General features: G+C 45.8%; 1 protein-coding gene across 6 annotated transcripts in view; it reads right to left on the reverse strand.

The window, feature by feature from the left end:
• Window positions 1–25,075, reverse strand: part of LOC144106987 (complement C3-like) — a 74,184-nt gene that overhangs the window by 43,066 nt on the left and 6,043 nt on the right. For all 6 annotated transcript variants that reach the window (XM_077639962.1, XM_077639963.1, XM_077639965.1 and 3 more), the window contains exons 3-14: window positions 20,550–20,710; window positions 15,906–16,106; window positions 14,313–14,383; window positions 13,418–13,555; window positions 10,455–10,497; window positions 9,199–9,283; window positions 7,541–7,643; window positions 6,324–6,566; window positions 5,096–5,272; window positions 2,305–2,433; window positions 1,732–1,797; window positions 40–237 (exon numbers count right to left, since the gene is read on the reverse strand). In XM_077639962.1, coding sequence (XP_077496088.1) covers window positions 40–237; window positions 1,732–1,797; window positions 2,305–2,433; window positions 5,096–5,272; window positions 6,324–6,566; window positions 7,541–7,643; window positions 9,199–9,283; window positions 10,455–10,497; window positions 13,418–13,555; window positions 14,313–14,383; window positions 15,906–16,106; window positions 20,550–20,710 — 1,615 coding nt within the window. The remainder of the gene's footprint in view (window positions 1–39; window positions 238–1,731; window positions 1,798–2,304; window positions 2,434–5,095; window positions 5,273–6,323; window positions 6,567–7,540; window positions 7,644–9,198; window positions 9,284–10,454; window positions 10,498–13,417; window positions 13,556–14,312; window positions 14,384–15,905; window positions 16,107–20,549; window positions 20,711–25,075) is intronic.

The raw sequence follows: 25,075 nt of genomic DNA on the forward strand, positions 1-25,075 counted from the left end.
TTCAAGTGTACCTGGAAAAAAAAGAAGGAGCATGCTTACGTTTGACGACTCCGTGCAGAGCTCTTCAACCTGGATGGTGAGTGAGTCGGCGATCAGGTGACCCCGATGAAAGGCGTACACAAGTACGCGTATTCTTGGACTCATGTCCCTCGTCACAGCGAAGTGCACGGATCTGTGTGGGTTGTTCCCACTGCCTTCCACAGAGCCATGAACTTTCGTTTGGCCACGATGTGTCACCTGCAAATCCGGCGAGAAAGTGCGTCCAAGTTCTACACTTATTTATAATAAAGCGTTGATATTGCACCCACATGTGTGCACAAAGCAGATTTACTTCATGCTACGTTACATCTCTTCAGTACAGTGGCCGCAATAAGTGAAGCTTTAAATTTCGTGATTGGGCTTAAGCTCACTTCAAAGAGCTCCTTTTGAGCTGCAGTGTGCAAAGTTGCAGGCTCCCTATCGAGAAACACAATAGAACATTTTCTGTTGTCGCGACAGCTTTTCATGTAGTATTTTGGAACCAGACAACACAGACTCTTGTAGTAACAACAGGATTTTCTGTAGTATTGAGCAGCCTCCTGTCGTAACGACAGAGCCAGTTCTGTCTCAAAGACAGACTACTTCGCGATACTGCAAAATCTGTCGTAATGAGAGGACGACAGATTTGTCGTCATGTGCTGTATCTTGATCTGTTGTATTTTCAGTTGTATTTTTTGTTGTATTCGGTTGCAGTTTCGGCAAAACAGGGGTTGCATGCACATAAACTTTTTTTAAGGCAATTCAACAGTTATCGGGATTCAGCTGTCAGCCATTCTCTTCAGATTCTTGTTTTTGAAATGCCAAGACTGTTGCACGGTATAGTGTTGGGCAATGTTATATAACACGAAGGATGTGAAGAAATGTGGAAGCTGAGAATAGGCATGGGAATTTCGCGATTGGGCGTGCATTGCATCAAGGCATACTTAGAATGTATGTGATCGCACTTTTGTTACTTAAAAAAAGCACTTTAGCGCCCTACACTTCTGTGTATTCCTAATTGCACTCAAGTGAGCACCAATTTCCGCCTGACCGCATTTATGCTCCTGAGTTGAAAAACTATCTATAAAAGCTACTGCCGCACACCTCCAGAACTCAGGCGCAGGTAAATACATTTTAATCAACAAAATAAAAGAAACATTGACCTTTCGCTTGTTTATAATGTGAAAGAGGAATTTCGGTGAGGAAAACGCTGGAATTCGCTTAACTTTAAGAGGCACCAGTACTCCGAGAAAGGGAGGTCTATTTTCATTTCGCGGGTTTGATTCACGCCGGAGTGAACGGTGCTGTAATTTTTTTCTGTAACTTTGCGCACAAGACCATGACCTGAGGATGGAACACGCCGCATTTGGCATATTGTATGCGTATTGTATTGGCACATTGGATTTGGAAAACTTGCTTCTGATCAGCAGTCATTATTAACTGAAATTTCGAAATATTGATAAAAACCTATTCGATTCTCTTGGCGCCAGCTTCAATAGAGAGGATTTCTAATGTACGCGTGCAAAATGCAGAAAAAGTGAAGGAGTGGTGTTTTGTTTAGCTCCAAATTCAGCATATAATACCTAAGGATTAAGTATATGTTGCTAGGGATGAATTACTATAAACAAGGTGGCAGTCCAGTTACATTCGCCTCAACTGAAAGCAACGCTAAGTCTGTTTCACAGATCACTGCATCCTGGGTGTGGAACTCACCATATAGTAGACTGGCGAAATGTCTGCTGGTTCAGTAATCACCTGGCTGTCGAAGTACTCTCCGACCTGAAAAGTAAAAGCGCAAAAAAAAACGATTGTGAGAAACTAAGATTTAACAAGCTCCCATGTTATCAAAGTGTTACAGGCGCGAAACATGCAATAATTTAAGAAAAAAATTTAAACAGTCATTCATCAAGGCAATCGGAGTTCCTCATAACCAGAACAAATATTGGAGAGATAAGCTCTGAAAACATTGCATGGCACACTTTCACACTGGCATTATAGTTGATGTAATAATAAAATCCGAGCGTTAAAATCATTTCTAGGAATCTGGGACAGCGCCCAGCCAGTGCTGCGAAACCTAGCCGCACATGTTTTGCAGCCACTCGGTCATTCTCTTTTTTACGTCACGAACGACGTCAACGCACCATTAAAACCCAAAGCCATGCGCCACGTGGTGGCAGTCATGAGAACTAGAAGCGCTTGGCCTGAATTTCTGGTAATGACTCCGCTTGTGATTGATTAGTACGTGTACATAGCTGTCAACTACGTTGGATGGAAAGAGCCACTCACCATGAATGATCTCCTTGTGTCCATGCGTTCCAAAGCAACGAAAGCTTGCACAGGAGAGTCAAACGCATCGATGGTAATGCTTCCTTCGGACTGCTGGTGGGAGTGGTACTTCGGATCACGCGTCTGAACCTGCAGCAGAACAGCACGCCAAATATTAGCTATCCTCAAGGCAAAAGTGAGCTAGAAAACATCTCTCTTACTCATTTATTTGATTTACAGCATACTGTTAACCTAGCGGGGTCTGTTAAAGTAAAGAGAAAAGACTCATAGGACGGTTACGACTATGTAACGCGAGATTCAGCGATAGCTGTTTAAGCGTTCAGTCGCGTGACCGCTGATGTAGTGGTCACGTGATGCACCCCTGCTCCTGCCCTGGCAGGCGGCTGTTCCAAACAGCTACCCGTATGCTTATGCAACCCAAGTTGACCGTAGCACCCACTGGTTGAGCCGGTGGTCAAGCACTACGCCGGTGGTTAGTGGTCACGTGATACACCCCTGCACTGGCAGGCGTCTGTTCCTAACCGAGCCACCAGTAGGCTTACGCGACCGAGGCTGACCGTGACGCACGGTCACGTGACATTAATGCGCCCGCTGATTACGCCGACGGCGACGACACCGACGGCGACGAGAAAGCCAGGGACGGGCGCATAACAGCTGTCGCTGTAAAATTCAAGCACAACTGTACCAACGTAAAAAGATACGCAATTTCTCAAATAAAAATAAAGAAAAACACTGCCCATGCAGAAACTTCGAAGCTTAGAAGTATAACTCATCCTCGTTAATGATATACGAAATGCGGTCCGCAAATCTAATAAAGGTTTGAAAATGGGGAGGTTCCTCTTGAGGAAACATAACCTAAAAAACAAACTTTTTCTTTTCCTTGTGCATGCGAAAGTCTGGTTTATTTCCAGTTAATTTGATGATGATGATTGAGATGATAGGTTTTAATGATGCAAGGGCATCTGTGGCCACAGAGCGCCATGACACAAGGCATATTCATTTCACAAGGTGGAGTTAAAGACAGTTCCATGCATTTCACCCCAGATAAACCGAGCACCAGGCCAGGGGAACCCTTGTACCCATTGCATCACCGGTCAGTACCCGGCGGCGTTGGGGATTGAACAAGGCACCTCCCACTTCCAAGTGGTTGCACAAATCACTAGCCCACCACTTCGGTTCCAATTAAATTGCTACTTATCTAACATTAATTAAATGTTGAAAAGCAGAAAGTAGTTCTTGGGAAGTTTCAACTAGAACGTTGCACAGAGCCAGATTACTCAATCAACAAATAAACGACAAAATTTTGAAATATTAAAAAAATAACTTTTAGTCTAGGCGTTTGCTCACGTACTTCACAAAGGCACAAATTTCGGCTCATGAGCTAGATTGCTCTATCTGTGGACGCCTGTAGCAATTGCAGCCGCGGTACTGCCCAATAAACACATCCCACAATGCGCGAGATTTTAGGCGCACTTATGCCGCAGTCACATTGAGGTTTTCGATCGCTTTATTTAAGGGCGCCAAAACCCGTTTAAACTAAAACTGCAATAAGAAAAATTATGCTATCCGCGGTTTTAGCGAGGCTAGACTGCGAGTTTTCTTGAGAAACTGACTGCTCCCGTCATAAATTCATTAAGTAAATAAACGTTTTTTAAAGGTTTTTTTATTGCACTCGGATAAACCAGTGCAAAAGAAACGTTTTAAAAACTTGCTTCAGTTTAAGTGATAAACCCTGTAAGTAAGGCCGCCGACGCGCATAATCATTCCTATTGTGATCACCATAAAACCAAGTAGAGGCCACTAAAATTTAAACAGCTCTGCCTTAAAACCATGAAGGTCATCATTGAATGGCAGACTGCCACGTGTATAAATATTATTTACCATAAAAAACAACAGTGTGTACGGACTTAAGTCCTCAACGAATATTAGAAGTTCGCGACCCTTAACTCGATCTTTGCTTAGGCCATCGAGCAGTACACTTGTACACTTAAGTGTGCTACATTTTAGCAAGCTTCAACTCCTTACCTACGACTGCATGGCTGCTCACTGATCTTCGCACCTACAGACTTTTGGGGAAACTGCAGATGCACATAGGCAGTGCACTTCACAATCAGTTAATTATGCTTGAAAGCCCATTTACAGGTTGGATTATACGGCCCAAGTTGCAAGATAAACTAGAAGACTAGTGTGCTTCGTCAGACAGCCACACGTTTCGTGTCTCTGGAGAAACACTATAAAGACGCTATGATGATCGCTCATGTTTCTTTCGCATTTATAAAAAAGGAACCAATTTTACAGATTCGTTTGTTACGGTACGGTACAGTGTTATGGTACGGTATGGTATGGTACGGTGTGGACGGTACGATAGGGTAGAGTAGGGTACCACACGATACGGCACAGTGTGGTAGGGTACGGTGGGATATGGCACAGTGTGGTACGCTATGATATGGTGTAGTCAGGTATGGTAAGGCACGCAGGGTTTTAAGCGTCAAAGCTGCACATGAGCTATGAGAGACGCCGTAGTCGAGGGCACCAACCACATGGAGTTCTTTAACGTGCACAGAGCACTGAGGTCGCACAGCACGTGACTAGAGTCACTAACTAAAGACTTAGTGACTCTACACGTGACTATTTTTGCATTTCGTTTCCATGAAAACATTTCCGCCGTGACCGGGAACCAATCCTACGACCTGGGGCACAGGAGGAGTACCCAATAACCACTAAGCCACTGCAACGGGCTTTTTTTTTTGCGGATTCCATTGCTCGTTCGCCACCATGGAAAATTCCTCACCTTTGCCTTGATTTTAGCGTGACGTCGCTCAGTCTGCACGAGGAAGGCCGCCCTTCCAGCGGCGTCTGTGAACGACTCGGCAGGGGCGACATTTACGCCCAGCTCCTGATCATCCAGGACATCGATGACGCAGGGGATTCCGGCGGCTGGCTTCCCGTTAAGGTCCTTGACGTCAGCCTGCGTTTGTTGAGGAAATGAATCGGCGGAACATTAAACGTATGGGACAGAACGTCGTGGACTAATACATGTTTTACAAGCACGACTAGTTCGATGACGACATCAGTCGATCCTTAACCAGGTTCTAAATAGAGCATAACCATGCGAGAGAGAAATCTCCGCGGCTTCCTCCTCCTATTCTAATACGATGGATGAGCCGGAACAAACCATAGACATAATGTCGCCGACTTAACAAAAATACGCCTCGCTCTAGAGGTGCTCAATTTGCGCCGTAATTTTCACATGAGAAATTAATCCGACTTTCCGTATAGGTTTAAGCCTGCCGATAAGTGTCGACTGATGCTCAGAAAGTATAGTGATGTGCAATTTTTACATTTTCAAGACACTAAACTTCCACATGAAATCTGCCATTGCCAAATATTGCAGCAAGCACCATCGAATACGAATTTTCGCGGTCATGTCTATTCTTCCTTAACATCGGCTCACAGAAGCTTTGTGAACAGACGTCCAAAAGCTGTAACTGCTGATAGAACATTGGCGACAGATTGTTTTTACAGCTTAATGTATTAGGAGAAGCGCCAAAAGAGAAATCTATTTCAAACAAGGGAGTAATCGCTAATACCTAACAGGATGCTGCCACTGATTACAGATGACAGTTATGCAGTTTCCACAGAAACTTTACAACCCACCCCAACCTCCAACTCCAAAAAAAAATGAATAGACTTAGATTATTCTGATATATGCATGGTACACACTGAAGAATTGTATGATATATGACACTGCAGTTGGTCAAATGTTTAGAGGAATCGTCCGAGGTGGAGTAGATTTGTAATAAGGTAATAATTACTCATTGGCATCCGCCCAAGCGCAGGACGACCCCGGAGCAGGACGAATTTCATTAACTGCGAAGTTCATGAGAAAGCTGTATAGCTTTCCTTTGTAGCCAGTTGGGCTGCGCTTGAGTGGATGCCAGTGAGTAATTATTCCCTTACTATGACACTGCAGTGTTCGAAAAGGAGAGGAAGACAACCGCATCTATCTTCTCACGTACCACGATGACCGTCGTGGTGCCAGGTTTGAAGTCCTTGGGGGTATCTCGGAAGCCAACGATGTAGGGCGACGTGGCGAACACGGCCGAGTCGTCCACGACTGAAACACGCTTGCTGGTTGCCTTGTCGAGTACGTCCGCTTCCACCACGAGGTGGTTCCCGTGTACCAGAGGGCTCCATCGTTTGCGCCGAGGCATTTTCAGCTCGTCCGTCCTTAAGCTGAAGCTCGCCTTGCCGAACGAGAGCTGCGTTTCAACATGAGAGAAAAATTCAGGGGGGGGGGGGGGGGAGGGGGCGGAAGCCTTTAGCGCGATGTTGCTGCTTGTGTCACTGATGTGTGGTTACGATGTGCATTAAGTACTTGCGTTTGCCTGCATTGCGAGACTCCATTGAAGCGAGCGCTAGGAGGCAGGTTGCGCGGCACCCGACTCGGTCGGCAGCTGCGAGGCACCCCCTCGCGCATGCGCAGTCGACTACCAATGGCGCAACATGGCCGCCGAGATTACCCGCGCGCTCTAGCGCCTGCGGGTGATCTTGTAAGCCATGGGCGTACGGACGGACGGACGGGCGGACGCAGCATGCGCCATTAAAGGCTTTCGCCATAAAAAGCCATTCATGACTGCGACGAGTCGTCTTGACTTGACGCGGGAATAATCTTATCACACTTCACAGGTTTGTCGTATTGGCACAAAAAGTTTCCTCACAAGGATGACTGAAGCTAGTACAAAGCCACCAACACTACTGAGAGCTTGAAGATTCAAATAGGGTGCTCTGAGGAACTCAAAGGCGGTAACTATATTTGGTTTGGTTTGTGGGGGTTTAATGTCCCAAAGCGACTGAGACTGGGGGACGCCGTAGTGGAGGGCTCCGGAAATTTCAACCACGATGGGGGTTCTTTAGCGTGCACTAACATCGCACAGTACACGGGCCCCTAGAATTTCGCCTCCATCGAAATTCGACCACCACGGCCGGAGTCGAACTCGCATATTTCGCCTCAGCAGCCGAGCTCCATAACCAGTGAGTCACCGCGGCGGCGGTAACTATAATTCAAGTGTTCAACATGGCGTGTATAGTAAAGCAACTTTCAGGTGCTTTTCACACCTTAGCAAAGTAACACTGACTGAGTGCGACCTGCTTCTTAGTCATATTTAGAGATGTATCACACAGTCGGCGTGTTTCGTCTGAGCTAGAGGTTTGGCGGAAAGATTTGTGCACTTACATGTTTGAAGTCTGTAGATCCAATCTCTCTGTCCGTACCAGCTTCATTCCTGACCTTGAATGTAAAGGACGCTGAACCTTCCACCGGCTTTCCATACACGTATCTTTCAGGAAAAAAACACATAAAGAAGACATGCTATGCTCATCCACTTTCGTAACATAGCGTCAGCGTTTTATGCAGTGGTCTTACAGTAAGCTTACAGCTAGCAGTGAGGGCTACAGTACGCGGTTTATTTAACAAAGTGAGACTATTTACAGCAGATTTTCACATTATAACCGTGGACACCAAGGTGTTCTATTTCACGAGACGTCCTATAAGAAGTCTATAAAACGTCCTATTTTACGAGAACTCCCGCAAACATATTTCGTGACTGTTGTACCGCATTTACTTGAATAATGGATGAAATTCTTCTCCAAAAAATCTTTAAAAATATTGACGGTGCGTTCATTATAAGGTGTAAAATATGCCTGAAATTCTGAAGGGGTACAAACCATACCAATCGTAGGCTGGTGGAGTAAATACTTCATCCCGTACGAATGATGTTGCAAATAAAAAACGCACCTTTAAGCAAGCTTTCCGCGCTAGAGAACAGACAACATATTTGATCTTAAAGAGAGATAGAGAGATAAACCTGCCAGTACAACTCGCGTAACGGCCTGTAATTAATGGTGTCTCCCAGCACACAGCAACCGCATATACGCTGAGCATACAGCGCGAAGTACAACACTAACAATATTCTACGATGCCTAAGATTAAAAAAATAAACCCTCTGCGACCCGGCGCGCTTTGATTTAGCTCTCGGATTTCTCGCCGAACATTTTTGTTGTCTGTTCGTCCTACAGAATGAGGTGTAGTAGTATTGGCATTCGGCAATCGGCGCTTTATACCATTGCGCATTTGTTTCGACATTCGAAAAATGGCGACTGCCAGCATTCCCTACCATCAGCAGCATACTACGTGTCAGATTAATAGGATGAATTCGATCATTACGTGACGGTGGAAAAATGAATTTTTTGACAGCCAGTGTAAGAAGAGCGTCTATTACGGGAGGAAATGCGATATTGATTTTTTTTATGCGACATTTCTCCTAAGCAACTTAAAATACGCTGTAGTACAATTTCAGTTTCGGGAGGATTGCTGGTCGTTGAGATATTTACACCAAGAAACCTTGCAAACTCTAACGTCGTATCGTTTTTCAAGCAACCTTGGTGGTATTACTGTGGATTATCTTTTTTCTACAGACCCAGTTAATACATTGTCAGCGATAGAAGGGGACAACAGGGTTGGATCCAGAGAAACACAAGTAGATGAAGCAATGTTTAACGGAACGTTATAGCATGCTACGTTGTCTTATATTGCAGTCAGCTCTGGCTTGGGATACATGTACTCATGCGAGATTTAGGAGGAGCATGACTTAATTTGGTGAACTCGCAAAGAAAGCTGTCCATACGTAATAGTGTCCTGTAAATAGCTAGTTTTCTTGCACTTTCCAGTCATGACAGGCAATGAGGCAAGAGAAAAAAAAACCAAGCTGGTTGCCCAAAGCTTCGTGATTCGAGGGATTTTTTATGGGAGAATCGAGTGGGAAGTTTATGCGCAGGTTTCATTTCACGGACACACTTCATCTCTCCGCTATCTGGGAACCGATCTTCACTTACTTGGCTTCAAGTTCTCCTTGCACGAATTCTTGGTCGCTGAGAATGACGCTGGGGACCGTGAGCGTGACAGAGAAAGTCGGCAGCACTATCGGCACAAAAAAAAATACATTGGCTTAATACGTGTACAGCACGACGAAAGAGAACAACAACGAGAGGGAAATCTAGGCATAAAGGGCTAATATTCCCGTAGAAAAACTTTAACCAATTAACGGGCAATTTTTCTCTTTTTTTTTTGCTACATGCAACTGGAAAGGACATCCAACGCCGCAAGTAAACGGCGGAGGTAAAAAGAACAAAAAAAACAAGCGTTTCAAGGTCCTTTCGAAGTCTTCGTTTTGCTTGACAAATGGCACTCAATGTAGTATGAATGTAGTATGAATGTTTATCTTCTGCACGCGCGCATCTCATATGAAAATGTCCATTGCAATCACCTTTGAAGTCACCAGAAGCATATCCGGCGTGAAGTATCCGCACACATGAGACGCTGCTAAATTTTATGATCAGAGTCAGCCGTGCTAGCCTGAGCAGGATTCGCTGCTTATAGTGACTCCACTCGATTATTAGCAAACCCATATATCTCATATGAAGGAAGACTGAACACAAAGGTAAAAGAAGGCAACAAAGGCAGCTGTGGAACGTGGAGCTCGCTTTGTGGCCGTCTGCTGCCGTCTCTGTGCAGCTCGAATAATGTAGCAAGTACTGCTCGAATAATGTAGCAATTAGCCTGAAAATGCACCCTTTTAAAGCTTATACTTCTTGTGCATTTGGTTTGCTTTTCTGTGCTCAGCTCTGTGTTTCTGACTTTCTTGCTCAGTATTAGAGCGCTGTTCGACCTTCGGCAGATAATGGACCAATGAGACTAAAAAAAGTATACGATTCCGCAATCTCTCCCAGCAAAGTCGCCCTGGAAAAAGGCGAATGTCATAACTAAGACCCTAAACTAAAGAACACTTCATACTATTTTCAAAGTGAACATTATGTTCCCTCCCCTCCTCCCTCAACTCCTGTGTTTACAGTGCACATCCTGTTCAGCGCCTTCGCTCTGGACGTTACTGAGAGTCCCAACAACACGCTTTGAACACCAGCCTGAGAGGAAGATGAGGCAAAAGCTCAAGACGCGGCGCAGTAAGCAACACTTGTTCAGAGTGGCTAGCTGGTAACGAAACAATGCCGCCAGAAGAGTGTATTTGACCACACCCCGTAAAAGCCACGCTTGAAGGAAATGCAAAACAAAAGAGTTCATCAACATTACTCACCGTACTCTTCAACCTGGAAAGCGACCTGCGTTTCCTGGGTGAACTGAAAGCAAACACGTCAAATCTATATTACTTTCCGCGGCTGTCATTCTGCTGTTCTTCAAAATGCCGGATAACAGAAAGAAAAAAAATGTCCAGCTCCAGTTGCAATGTATATTTCTGTGTGTGCGATCTGCCCCGCGAACACATATTAAGCAGTTCAAAGCCTTACAATAACGTCATTTTAGACATTTATACATTTATTTCCGCATAATCCCAGTCGAAAAACACAACAGACAAGTTTCCGACGTTACAACAGGGTCTCAACAATGTTTTTGTCTAGAACTTATAGTAACAACAGAAAGTTTTGTTTTAACAACAGCGTTTTTGTGCCGTTACTACATAAAAGTACTACACACATGCAGACTACATAAAAATACTGCAAAAAAAAGCTGCAGTACTAAACAAAACTACCACAAAGAGATAGAAAAATGTGTCGTTACGACAAAGCAGAAATTTTCTCGTATTTCTGACACGGTTCTGTCGTTTTTTTTCGACTGGGATTTTACATATCCAACGGCAGGCGTTCAGCGTATGCGGAAGGTTCTTGTAATAAGTACCATAACTTCCGGCATAGAGCCCGTGGGCTATGCATGTATAAAGTTTAACACTTTGGGCTTTGTGGAATATTACAGGCGTGGACCATGCAGCATTCACAATTTTGCCCAATATAGCATGATCTGTCCAATGCCGCGTGCGGACATTGTACCGCGTGCGTACATTGTACCGCGTGCGGACATTGTACCGCGTGCGGACTATGTACCGCGTGCGGACTATGTACCACGTGCGGACATTGTACCGCGTGCGGGCTATGTACCGCGTGCGGGCTATGTACCATGTGCGGACAATATGCACAGTCGCGAGTAAAGATGATTAGCATAATGACGTCACCGTAGCGGCGAAAATCGCATCGAGTGCCTGGCAATGCGCTGTGCTTTGCAAACATCAAGTGGCACTTTTGTTATCGGCGTGTTCTTAACCGCAGCTCCAAGCGTTGCTATATACGCCACTCCTGTGAACCGTCACCAGTGCTAATCTTTTTTACTCGCGACTTTACCATGTGCGGATTACATATATATCATGTGCGGACTGTGTACCATGTGCGGACAGTGTACCGGGTACTGTATGCGCACCAAGTGCAGACGATCTCGTAAACCAAGTTTTTTGCAGACAAAATTCACTCATAACTGTACACCATCGCGTACCGACTGTAAACCGGAAATTATGGTATATACGCCCTATTTCCAACGTCACTGGAAATATACATGGTGTAAACAACGGCCATTTTATTTTCTTACATTCATCTTGCTGTGCTACTTCCTTTCCTCATTTCTTCTAAACTGGATCCCACAATATGCATATAAAAGACTGCATAAATTATTGGTCTGAATTTCTTCTTTTATGTAGCAACACGGCGTTGAATTAACGAGCAGCAAAGACGAAACACGAGAGAAACCAGGTAAAATCCGGGTGAACGCTAATGCCCAAGAAGACCTAGCAGAAGTTATAAAAGCGTGTGATATGTACAGTGTTTTTTCATGTAGCGTGCGATATGTTAAAGCGCATTATGCGGATACATTAAGCGGTTCAAAACCTCACAGTAATGTCATTAAGCGCTGTAACTTATTTATTGCTCTTTTCGCGTAATGTAGCTGTTTATTGCAAAAGTGTTGTAGGTCTTTATTGCTAATCTTCGACAATAAATAGTTCTACCATAGCGTTACCGTGTAGCGCATCCATATGCCGCTTGGGTCTGCTGCCAACAGGGTGTATGCATACGATCTCGAGTAACCAATTGTACCTTGCCCGTCCCGGCTACCCGCGCATGTGCTGGTATGGCGGCTGACGTCTATGCTAAAACTGTGATAATGTTGTTCTTCGAAGCATACAGTAGCATTCGGTGACTGATTGATTTTACAGTATAGGTCGCACCTCTGTCGCACCTTTTTAACATGTTTTGCCTGCTCGTGCAAGCATGGCAGAAGCGTCGTTTTATCTTCACTAACTACTCTCGTTCGACTAGCGTCGCACTCATGAAGCGAACTCTAGACCTTCCAGATCTTTCACTGCGGCGTCATCTCTCTAGACTTTTCACTTTCCACAAAATATATTTAAAAAATGAATCGTTAAAACAGAGTACTTTCACTGCTCCAAGTTATGCATCATCCCGTATCGATCATCGATTCAAAGTGAGTGTTCCAATTTTCAGAACTAACCAGTACTTTCATTCTTTCCTGCCCAAGACCAGCTCCGACTGGAGCCACCTGCCCGCCTGCATCGTCTCCGTACCAGAACCAGAAGCACTCAAATTTGCGCTTCTTCATTATCTATGTTAATATCTCTCCTTTTGTATTTGATTTTGATTAATTACTTTAAAAAAAAACACTCCTATCTAACGCCTCAACAGCCGTGATAGTAACGAAATACATAAATAAATAAATAAATACTGTGCCTCTCTTCCTCGCTTCATCCCCTGCACCTTTTCCCCTTTTTCATCTTCACAAAAAGTTATAATAATAATAATTGGTTTTTGGGGAAAGGAAATGGCGCAGTATCTGTCTCATATATCGTTGGACACCTGAACCGCGCCGTATGGGAAGGGATAAGGGAGGGAGTGAAAGAAGAAAGGAAGAAATAGAAGTTATTTATTTTCTTTTTTGGCACGTACTATGTCATTTTTATTTTATTTTTAATTATATTCCCTTTATCACGCGGGATAAGATAGTGGTGGGGACGAGGTCTCTTTCTATAGACCAGCCTACAGCACGTGCGTAAGTCGAATTGAAGAATATACAAAACAGCGCGACCGAAGGACTGTGGCCTCGATGGCAAGAACAAGGTAACGCGCGGCGCGGCTATAAGTACGGCACAGATTGAAAGCGACAAGAGGCCAGAGGCAAGAAGAGGCGGGCAGCAATACTCACGTATGATCCGTACGTCACTACGGCCTTCCACTCCCCGAGGATCGGCGATTCCGGGAACTTGTAGGAGTGACTATACATTCCCGTCGCGTTGTCCTTTGTGGTCAGCACCGTCTGGTACGTTACGATGCTCTGAGGGTTCTGCGAGCGTTGCACCAACGGACAACGTTTCACTTGCAACGCCACGTACCGTCTGTCGACCGCCACGGCCGCTCACCGGCGTCGGATTGTGGCGGCGCATGATTCACGCGTTTTTCACTCGTGTCGTGGTAAACAATTGGCGTATTCCCGCCTGCTTGCGCAGAAGCCCATTCACAGAACCTGTTTCCACTAGGACACCATGAGGCGCAACAAGCAATCAAGGTCTGTTCGAAATGCCAGTATGATCGCTTATGATCCTCCGTTAATATGGCATGCTTGAATCGACGCGAAGAACGGGCAGAAGGAAAGACAGACGCCGCCACGTCTTGTCCCCTCCTTCGGGTTGTTTTAAGTGTCAATTGTTGCCAAGGTTAGACGACATTACACTACATTTTCAGATAATAAAACGAGCACAGTCACAGTTAAAAAATAAATAAATCCGTCATTTCGACAGATCACCTTGGAACTGCAATTTGTGTCCTCTAGCAGACAACACCTTGAACTTACTGTTGCTGCAAATTCCTAGAAGCCGTTTTTCGCTTTTGCGCTGTTATTAAGCACTAAACTTGCAGTGAAGTTTAGCCGCAGTCTCCGTATTAGGAATCTGCACTTATTAATGAAAGAAATACTAAGCTTAAGCCAACTGATACAATATTTGAACTGCGTATTGAAAGAAAAGAGAATGATGCACTGCCTTGATGTGTAAGGTTCTGGCGTGAGAATATCAATTAGATGAATTGATATGTGGCTTAAATACCTTGATTTCCAGTTTCAGGTCACCGATCGAAGGCACTAAGTCTTCTCCGACCGCGATCATCCGCAGGTTAACTGCAAGGTAGTTACAGCGTTTGTTCACTCGTTAGCCATCCAACAAACGGCCTTCGCAATAAGGCACGCATACAAATGGCCACAATGCCGCACGTGTAGAAACAGAGAACCCTAAGGCTTCTATATTCAACACACTCCACGGCTGATGGCTTAATAAAAAAATTCATATCTGAATAGGTTTGGTTTATGAAGGTTTAACGTCCCAAAGCGACTCAGGCTATGAAGGACGCCGTAGTGAAGGGCTCCAGAAATTTCAACCACCTGGGTTTTCTTAACGTGCACTGACATCGCACAGCACGCGGGCCTCTAGAATTTCGCCTCCATGGAAATTGGACCGCCGCGGCCGGGATCGAACCCACGTCTTTCGGGCCAGCAGCCGAGCGCCATAACCACTCAGCCACCGCGGCGGCTACCCATCATATCTGAATAGAATTTTAGTGCTGTATTGATAGTTTGCCAAACACTTTGCCTCCGACCTAACTGCGTTCGCAAAAACCACTAACTCTCTAAGTTCTACCAAAGAGAGAAATATAAGATGTGTGTCACATATAGAGGCAGAACGTGTGATATGGCACTTACCGTGCACATATCATACTTATGAGTACCCTAGTGCAAACAAAACCATTAAGACTTAAGTTGAAATGCTCTAGAGCCTACAGCCTATAGTCAATGCGAATGAAGTAATTTTCATGAACTTCTGACTAAATTTTGAAGAAAATGTATTTTGTATTCTGCTGCTGCATGCACATATTGACATTTTCGACTGCGTTATCAACAACTGTTCAGCAGATAACCTAATTTATGTAAAGAACTCTGTGGTCATGCAACATTTTAAAAAAAGAGTTTATTCTGACTACACCCCGAAGCTTGCGAGGACAAGCATGAAATTGCAAACCTTAAGTGGCGCAAAAAGAGCGTTAGGCTCCCAATGATGAGCGAACGAAGACATGGCCTTTGGTAACAGTGACAAAAAGTAGCTCTTAGGCGCTCCTGTGGCATCGTCAAGCTGGTCTCAATCACCGGGCCGTAGAAAGTGAAAAAAAAATTGGCGGTGGTTTAGCTCTGGTTAAACCTGGAGTGACGCAATAGCTATAGCTGGCTGAGTGGAACTTGGTCACGTGACCAATCACGTGACGAACCACGTGATCAGCCACGGCACCGCGCCGCCGGCAGCTGCTCCGCATCACGTGACCAACCACGCTGATGGCTCGAAATGCTACCGTAATGTATAGCTATCGCTACAACAGATCGTCAATTATAACGGTGCAGTCAAGCTTATGTCCCAAGACAATTGTCTTACTACTAGTAAACAAAGAAAAGGCAAGAAAGAAATGCTGAAAGAAAAGATGAAAGAGAAAGAAAAAAGAAAAACGAAGGACAGGAAGTAATATCAACGTAAAGCTAACGTCAGAAAACCGTGTGCGAAATTTCCCACGAAGACGGTTAGCAGGCGATGCTATAGTTCCTTAGGCTGTCAAAAGTGTTTTTTTCATCAATCAGCGAGTCCATTCCTCCTCCTCACCTGTCTGCTTGGGCGTGTAGATCGGCTTGTCGCTCTGCAGCAGCAGGTAGCCGCTCTTGTCGCTGATGAGTAGCCGCGCTTCCTTCTTGTAGACCGCGTAGCACTCAACCACCAGCGACACGTAGCGCCGCTGCCCGGAGCGGATCTCTTCGGAACTAAGCTTCGCGGGGTCGATGGGCACGCGCACCACACGCGACTCACCTGCGGGTTGTTTACAATTTTGTAACTGCATTTAAATAAATATTACTTGCTTTATAAAGTTAAATTTATATAAGCATAAACTAAACTTTACAAACATATCTGTTTACAGTGTGTTGATAGTTTTCATAAAATATTCACCGACTTTTTCTCCCCATTCCGGAGCGAACAGGGCGAAGACACGTGAGTGGTTGGTGTCAGCAACAGCTTTCACATCCGCGCACCGTTTTAACGAGCCTAAGAGCTAACCGAAGCGCATGAGAATTTAACACCGAGCACTTAGAACACCACTAAGCCTAATAATTTCGGTACAGGCTTATGGGGAACCTGCGCTGCCAAGGTGGCACTGCAGTTGTTCCATTCGGTGACTCAAAACTGCTTTTGTCAGCCGCTTGGGCCGCTGCAAACGCGAGAACACATTCTGCGCGATTAGATAGATACCCGCGTTTGGCTGACAGCATTCATTGCCCAGCTTCTCTCGGCGTAGCCCGGATAGCTGACGCACGGCACGTGCGCCTTCGACAGAGCGCGGAGGCTCACGCCAATAAGCGCCTGAAGGTGGCGCGGAAAAGTACTAGTAGTACTACCCAAAACTGCTTGCTCCTCTCGCTAGGTAGTGTGTTATGGCGCTGCAATCGGCACCGCAAACTTCAACGCAAGTTCCCCATTGAGTGTCCGGATGGAATACACTCAATACTTTGAGCATCACTATCTATAGTGGAGGCGCAGACACTTATGATTTCATTAGAAGTTATTTCTTTGTTTCCTGTTATTTATATAATTATCAAGCGTTCCTTAGCACTCGGAGGGAGCGTTCCCGCTTACTGAGATGTCACCTGCGCCGCTGAGCACGTTAAGAAGGCAATTTATTTATTTATTTGCTTACTTAATCACAAAAAAATGCTAACACAGCGCTATAAACGGAACAGTGAACAGACAGAAAGGAGCTTCTGTACGCAAGCAAAAAAAAAGGTAGAAGGCATGTGTTTTGTTTTCTGTCGTTGGCTCGATCCTCGTTAGTTATTTAGCTTCTTAGCTTATAACCCACCCGTATTAGTGCCATAATACGAATACTAACAGATAGACCTGCTATACTGTATCAAGATGCTTCCTTTCAGACGCCAAATCCCGAGAGCGTACCCTTTTCTGGATGGCAAAATATTAAGTGCCGCATTGTAATGGACAGACGTTAGATTATTTTCGTTTTTAATCAATTTGGTTTCATGGGTTTTGACGTCCCAAAGCGACTCAGGCTATGAGGGACGCCGTAGTGGAGGGCTTCAGATAATTTCGACCACCTGGGGTTCTTTAACGTTCACTGGCATCGCTTCAGTACACGGGCCCCTAGCATTATGCTTCCATGGAAATGCTCGATAGAGGCGAAATTCCATAGAGGCCCATGTACTCTGCGATCTCGTGCACGTTAAGGAACCCCAGGCGGTAGAAATTTCCGAAGCCCTTTACTATACTGCGTCCCTCATAGCCTGAGTCGCTTTGGGACGTTAAACCCCAATAAACCATAAACCTCAATCGAAATACGTCTGCCGCAGCCGGGATCGAACCCGCGTCTTTCAGTCTGCACGCCTTTTATACAGCCAAAAAGGTCAGTGTTTTTTAAATGGCCACCTATATCAGCGCACTACGGCGTTTCACGTACAAGAACCTATACACTATGTTATTGTCCACTGCTTATTAATCTTGCTGGGATAGCGCTAAACACGTGGAAGGTTCTTTGATAGTTAAAAGCCGCTCATCTTTATCCAAAGCGCCACTTACTGAACACCAGTGTGTCTTCAAGACTCGTAAATGAATTTGACGCCCGACATCGTACTTTTAACTTAAAAATTCATGCTAACTTTTTTAGCATCAATACCAGACATCCACCTAACAGCTAATATCTTAGAAACTTTAAAACGGTATAATTCCACCGAAAGCCTTCGCACGACTTAAGATTACCTCTGGAAATTTCCATTGATTTCTTGTGGTTACACATAAGCTAACATCGCAGCGCCTGTCGTTGATACATAGCACCCGAAGTGATAAGTCAAAGGCAACCCTTAGTTCTGTATCTTTCGCTGTGTCGCTATTTGACGTCGTGGAAATGTCCTCGTTGCAACGTCGCAAGCGACAAGCTGAGCTGCTGCGACAGTTCCAGTTATACGCATCAAGTGCTGCGGCAGTGTGGGATCCCTGGACCGAAAGTAACAAACTTAAAATAGAAAATGTCCAACGCAAAGCTGCTAGATTTATCTTTAATTGTTACAGTTGGAATATTTCCCCAACAGCCCTACTACAAACCGCAGGACTTGAACACCTGGCCATGCGTCGTCATCGAGAAAAATTAAAGTTATTCTACTTGTATTATCACAATAAACTAACAATAGAGGAAGGAATTTTAGTTGAGCACACATCTCGACACCCTACACGCTCTTACCATACTAAGAAAGTTGCCGCGTTTTCATGCAAAACTAATGTATTTAAGTACTCGTTCTTTCCCCATACTATCATTAAGTGGAATGGTTTACCTGCTGATGTTGTCAATTGCGAATCGGTGGATTTATTTTTACAAGCTCTGAAGGATGTATAGGGCTCTTATGTATCCTTGTTTTGGGCCAAGTCCGATGCCTTCGTTTGCTGCCAGGATCGATGTCATTATATGTTCTATGTCTTTGTAATCGATTTTATGTTGTATGTACTGGTTTTTGCTCTGTTCGCTATCTGCTTCTTTTGCAATGTACTTGTTATTTTTATCAATATGTTTGTACCCCACTCCTGCCTAAGGCCTGTAACACAGGCCGGCAGTATTTGCTAAATAAATAAATAAATAAAAATAAATAAATAATGCAGTCAGCAACTACGTGAAATGTCTTCGCATCAAATGACCCGAAACCTGACTCGGGTGGACCAAGCCGCCTCCTCAGACTCAGTAGGCATTTGAATGAGGAAAAGCCCTTATTTCAACACACACAGACCCACACGTCAACATATCTGGAGTGACGTTATCGTCCAGCCTTCGAGGCTCCAGGTTTGAACGTCATAGCGGCTTTAGCTCTGTTTGCGCCCCATGGTCCGGAACTCAGCCAAACACATGACAGCCGTTTCCGCCACAGTGATCAGCTGGTATCATATTTCGACGGCCATTGCGCCCAACATCGCCCCTTGAGACGCCATCGAGATTGTGGGTCGCCGCAAGTGTACGTCGCAACGCCTGTCACGTGACTTGCGCAACCGCGAGCAACGCCCTCGAATTCTGCCGGCAGACTCAAGCTGCCGCGTAGTTCATAAGGGGAGACGCGTTCAGGCGCGCGAGTGTCTTATCGAACTAGAGCAGAAACGCTGCGGTGTCGGGTTCCAGGACCAGGCGGCTAGTTCTATCTACCACGCACGCAGACCGAGACATCTGACGGGAGATAAGGAGTCTTCTAGTGACCCATATGAACCTGCTTGGAACAACGGCTTGAGCGTGAGCATGGTAGCAAGCAGTCCATGTGAAGGAGTCTTCTAGTGACCCATACGAACCTGTTTGGAACAACGGCTTGAGCGCGGGCTCCTAGTTGAGCATTGGTAGCAAGCAGTCCATGTGAAGGAGTCTTCTAGTGACCCATATGAACCTGCTTGGAACAACGGCTTGAGCGCGGGCTCCTAGTTGAGCATTGGTAGCAAGCAGTCCATGTGAGCTGGCATTGTACTAGTGTCTGCGTATCCGTTAATGGCAACAATGCTCAGTATTCCCCCTGCGCCTATTATTCCCTTTCATTGAAACAGGCTCTAGTTGGCGGCAGCGAGTTTTTGACGCAGTACCCTTTCTCTACCGTATACGAGGAACCATTATCAATTGTGTGTTGGAATCTAGAAAAGTATCAATCAGCAGGTCTATGCAATGTCCCCAGTGCGCAGGCTGGAATCTCCTGCATTATGGTCAAAGCATCCTTGAATGAGAAAGGATTTATGGACGCATTTCTTTCATATATTGTAAGACATAACTATAACATTAAAACAATTAATATATCCGCATATCTCCCCTCGGCAGGCTCGCATTTTTTTGTTATTAATTTTTTTGCTATCGTAATAAAGCGTTCCTCATTGGCTTTCTACGGCAGCCTGAACTGCTCGATGAGAGCGACGTAAAAACTTTAAAAAGAAAGATTTTCCTACACATCGGGAGAATGGATGGTTACCTCAATCTTTTCCAAACAGTGCCTCACAATTTTTTCAATATTCAAAAATTTTTGTCCCAGAATGTCGGACATGATGTGTTAACTTTTCAATATGTCGACATTTTAGTACACGGACCTCATCATCGGCCTCTTCTAATATTCATTCGTGTCGGCCATCCTGTTCCCACACACATAATTATTTCCTTTCGTGTACCAAGGCAATATTCACAGCAGTAGAAAAAACTGCGCCACAACGCTGGCAGTCTCTTCAGTCCGCAAGCCAACTCACCTGCACCCATGCTGATGGTCTCCCGAAAGAGGGTGTGCAGGCGCGCCGGGTGGTCGTGGAGGGACAGGGTGACGTCCCTTGGAGATCCCCGGTTGAAAACCACGATGGTTTCCTCGGCCCCTAACCGGACCACGTTGGGAGCAGTGACGATGCAACCTTTCCTGCACGTATGTTGTTGTTAATCCTTGTTTATTCTTATCTTGCCTTTCTTTCTTTCTGGATCTCTTTTCTGATGCGAATTAAAAGCTATGAAGAAAGAAAGTTTGAACCTACAACTGGAACTTTCACTTTCTTGGTTCTTAAGACACGCCTCTCTGATTCACTTACATCATCTTGTCTAAGAAAGCAATTCCTCCTTATCATACACCTAAGCGCAACCATATGCGGCTACAAACTAAAGCTATGCAATTTTCACGGAAACTTCGCAGTTTCCGGAGAAAAACTTGCCATGGGAAGTAGTAAAACATAGTTCCCGCTTTCGAGTTGTTGATCGCTTCGGTCTCGCCCTGCATCTGTTAGTCGTCCTGGTCGGTTTAGTTGGCAGAACGATAACCCAAAATACTGAAGACATGATGCTGGGCTAATCGGTTCATAGTGAATGCCAAAAAAAAAAACCTTGGCGAAGACGACGGGACAACAAGAGGCACAAAGACACATACAACGCACAATGTTGATAGACTTTATTAGCCCCCTGTATTCACGAACTAAAGTTAGTTGAAAGTTCTGCTCAGCTAGCATTTTTATTGCAGTATTTGAACACGAGAAATTTCGCCAGTAACATCCCACATCAACGGCAGTTAACTTCGTGCACCTTGGACAAATTCAACGATCTCCATAAAATGCCAAGAAGTTTAAAAAGAAAAGGCAGAAACGTAATTTTGGCGGACGATATAGTTGTTATTCTACTGACGCGAGAAGCGTTTCTAAGGTTCTAATCTCGCGAATCAGAAAAGCTACCTTCACACTAATCTGATTGGTTTTAGTTTGAACTGAACTCTGAGGTTTCTTTTATTCTTCCTTCCCTTTTCTTTTGCGATTGAATAGCCTCACGGGTTTAGTTCGTTTATTCATTGTTTGCCTCCGCAACTATACGGAGGAGGCCGAGAAAAGCCTGCAAGTAAGACCCTTCATAAGCATAATACCCCTTCTACAAGCAATAGCACTGAAATAAACATATCTCCAATCTTTGTCGCACTGACAAATAATTTGCACATCGCAGACAGACTGTTACTTCTCACGAATAGCATTTCAGGTTCCGTACGTCCTGATGATGATGATGATGGATTTGTATGGCGCAATGGCACCTGGGGCCAAAGCGCTCCATGGCACAAGGTGTTTTCGATCTACTCAAGGTGGGGTCAAAGTGCCGTTTCTCCAAGCATTTCAACCTAAAGAAGCCGAGCACCAGACCATCGGAAAGCTTGTATCCATTGTATAACCGGTGGGTACCCGGCGGCATTGGGGACCGAACCCCGCAACCTCCCGCATGCTGCTCCGGGCTTCAACATGCCCCCAAACACTCGTACGGTTACTCCCATTGCTATTCTGTCTTCAAACAAGACCAACCACGTAGCGAGAGATCTCGCCTGCGATCTCGCTCTGACCGATCGCTGGACCACCTCGGTGGGCGTCCGGTCTTTTCCACAACAGCAACAAGATGCAAGTGACACTAAAGCGCAACGTGACGTCATGCGAGGGGTTTCACGTCAAAGCGGCAATCCCGCCTAGTTCTCTATGCATAGTTTCTCGGTCGCATTCTCCGTCCACGTCACGAGTCTTGCAGTGCACGCTCCATTTGCGCTCTGCCGGACCCGGAGCGTCACTGGAAGCCGGAATGACGTCACCAACCCGTTTGTTTGCCTTCGCTTCTTGTTCCGCTAGACACAGCGGGCCCGCACGCTTGCTTTCGTTCGCAGTGAGCTCAGCGGAAATGGGCCGGTCTGAATATTGCAGGCGTTTTCGATGCAACACGGCGCCCAAGCCTAAATTCCCGCCGCGTCCTAGGGTGTTTATTTTCAGCCGACGCCAAGTCATGGCTGCGCCGTCATGTGACCGCTCTGTTCGTGCGCCTTTAGGAGGCTTGGCCGGACACAACTCCTGTTGTGCAAGCTAATGCAGGGAGTGGCTGCACACAATGGGGGCGACGAACTTGACAAAGCTGATCTATCTGCTGCTGCTGGTTTTTTTAGAAGTCAGTCAATGAAGTGCTAATGAAAATTACGCTGTATATTCATCCCGTCTGGGCTGCAATTAGACTCGTGTAAGTAGTCAAATGAATGAATGAACAGAGACAATGTTCTGCATAACATGAAGCAAGCGCCGATTAATAGCCTGCAAACCTCGCGTATGAAAACATCTCTCACAAGCTTCCCTCTCAGCGTTTCAGTAACGCCCCATGTAAAACTACGCACTGATTGTGAGGAAAAAAGTAATGATATCAACCGACTAAGAGACAGTGCAAACAAAACACCACTCCCCATTAGGACGCCTCTTTCTCTATTTCTTCTTTCGCTCCCACCTGCCTCCCTGCCCTCCCGGCGTAGTTGAGGTGTCCAGCAAAAATCGAGACAGCTATCGCGACATTTATTTTCCTCGAGAAACAAATTCAAACAAAGAGCTGCAGCCCCTTAGCGGAGTGCAGGAAGATAGGCGCGTTCAGTTTTCATTCATTTCCGTTCCTTCTATACTACGACCGCCTACACAAGCGGCGTTTACATGAATGCGACAGAAGTCGAATACAGTCCACTTTTTTAGGGAAAGAGCAGGTTTTAAGAAGGAAAGGCGTGACTCGTCCTCTGCTCTCTGCCTCTACGTTTTTACACTTTCCCTCAAAGAGTGGAGTGGAGTCGACTTCTGTCGCATTCATGTAAACGTGGCTACAGACGGACACAGTGAGCGGAGTGCCAGCAGTTTCGTGGAAAAAGGCTGGAGGCTCGCTCTTATGTACGTTCAGTTAAATGCCTACGACGAAGCCGCATTGGACGAGCACCTTGCGTGACGGTCCGCGACACACAGCACCCGCAACTGTTGGCATACGCCTCCGCGCTTAGCCAGGACTAATTGGAATAATGTGTATGGTGGTCACGATATACTCATGGCTGTAGAAGGGGACTTCGGAGGCGAGTTCGGCGAACAAGGTGGAGACCTTCATCCGGACTGTTGGGCCGGCACGCAGATTACTCTGTACTTTACCCGCATTTCGATGCATGTCAGGCCCGCCGAGGTGGCTCCGTGTAGCCTTATAGTTACAGGCTATAGCGTTCGGTCGTTGAGAGCTCAAGGTCGCGAGTTCGATTCCCGGCAGCCGTGGCTGAGATTGCAGGTGAAATGTATGAATAACCCTGTGGTGTGGGGCTACGCGTGTTAGAAAAGCCCTACTAGTTTATCTTAGGGACGCGGGTTTGATAGACACCCTTAGATGAACCTGTGTGTTTGTGAGTGCGCGAGTGTTGTGTATTCGTGACTTCACCTTTCACCTATTTTTTTTCCTTTCCTTCTCCCCCTCTTCGCCCTCATCTGGAGTAGCATGTCAGGTTAACTACCAGGCACATATCTCCTCTAATAATTAAAATGCTGCTCTCTCTCTCTCTGTCTGTGCTGTGCAACGTCAGTATACGTTAGAGGACGCCAGGTGTTCGAAAGTGATCCGCATTGCTGCAATGCAGAGTCTCCCACCTTACGGGCAACTTAAGGACGGTAAACCCCACTTATGAATGCCATGAAACCCAGTGTTTGATATCAGTTAATCCAAATGAACCGAGTGTTCCTGTCATTGGCACGAAAATGTCGCTGCCAGAAAATGTTGCTTGGGCGATTTGTGGAGGCTGCAGCATTTAATAATACCCACGAGTCTTTGCCGTCAGTACACGACCGCCACGAGTTTATCTGTTGATATTTGTTTATTTAGTTAGACTTTCTAACGGCTCTAACATGGAGGCTACTACATAGGAGGTGCGGGAAGGGGCGCTATGTTCTGATCAATAACACACAGAACACATTAAAACATTCATGTGTTCCATGTCTGCTGCGTAGCAGTCCGTCGCATCGACCGCGATATCGGATCCGCTCACCGCACTCTTTCTTACCAACGAATGCCACGCGTCACATGCAAAGCCGCACGCACGGGACGATGATCTCTTCAACTGCAAGCTCAATTGTCATTCCTCGAACGCGCACCCGCGCTCGTGACAGCGGTCGCTCTGACGGATTCACCGCCACCTGATAGCGGGCACAGTCATCACACGCTTCTCGTAAACAGCCGTTCGGGGGGGAGAGCCTTCCGCGCGATCTCCAGCTGTCACCGCCGGCTCGGGACACGTGACGTCAAGGGTCCCCCGCTTTAATCACTCTCCCGGATAATGCTACTGAAGCATAGAGGATGCTGTAGTGGGAGCGGTGGCTGAGGGGCCCCTACGAGTGTAATGTGTGTGTGTGTGTGTGTGTGTGTGTGTGTGTGTGTGTGTGTGTGTGTGTGTGTGTGTGTGTGTGTGTGTGTGTGTGTGTGTGTGTGTGTGTGTGTGTGTGTG

The sequence above is a fragment of the Amblyomma americanum genome, chromosome 10 (genome assembly GCF_052857255.1).
Source record: "Amblyomma americanum isolate KBUSLIRL-KWMA chromosome 10, ASM5285725v1, whole genome shotgun sequence".
Taxonomy (NCBI): domain Eukaryota; kingdom Metazoa; phylum Arthropoda; class Arachnida; order Ixodida; family Ixodidae; genus Amblyomma; species Amblyomma americanum.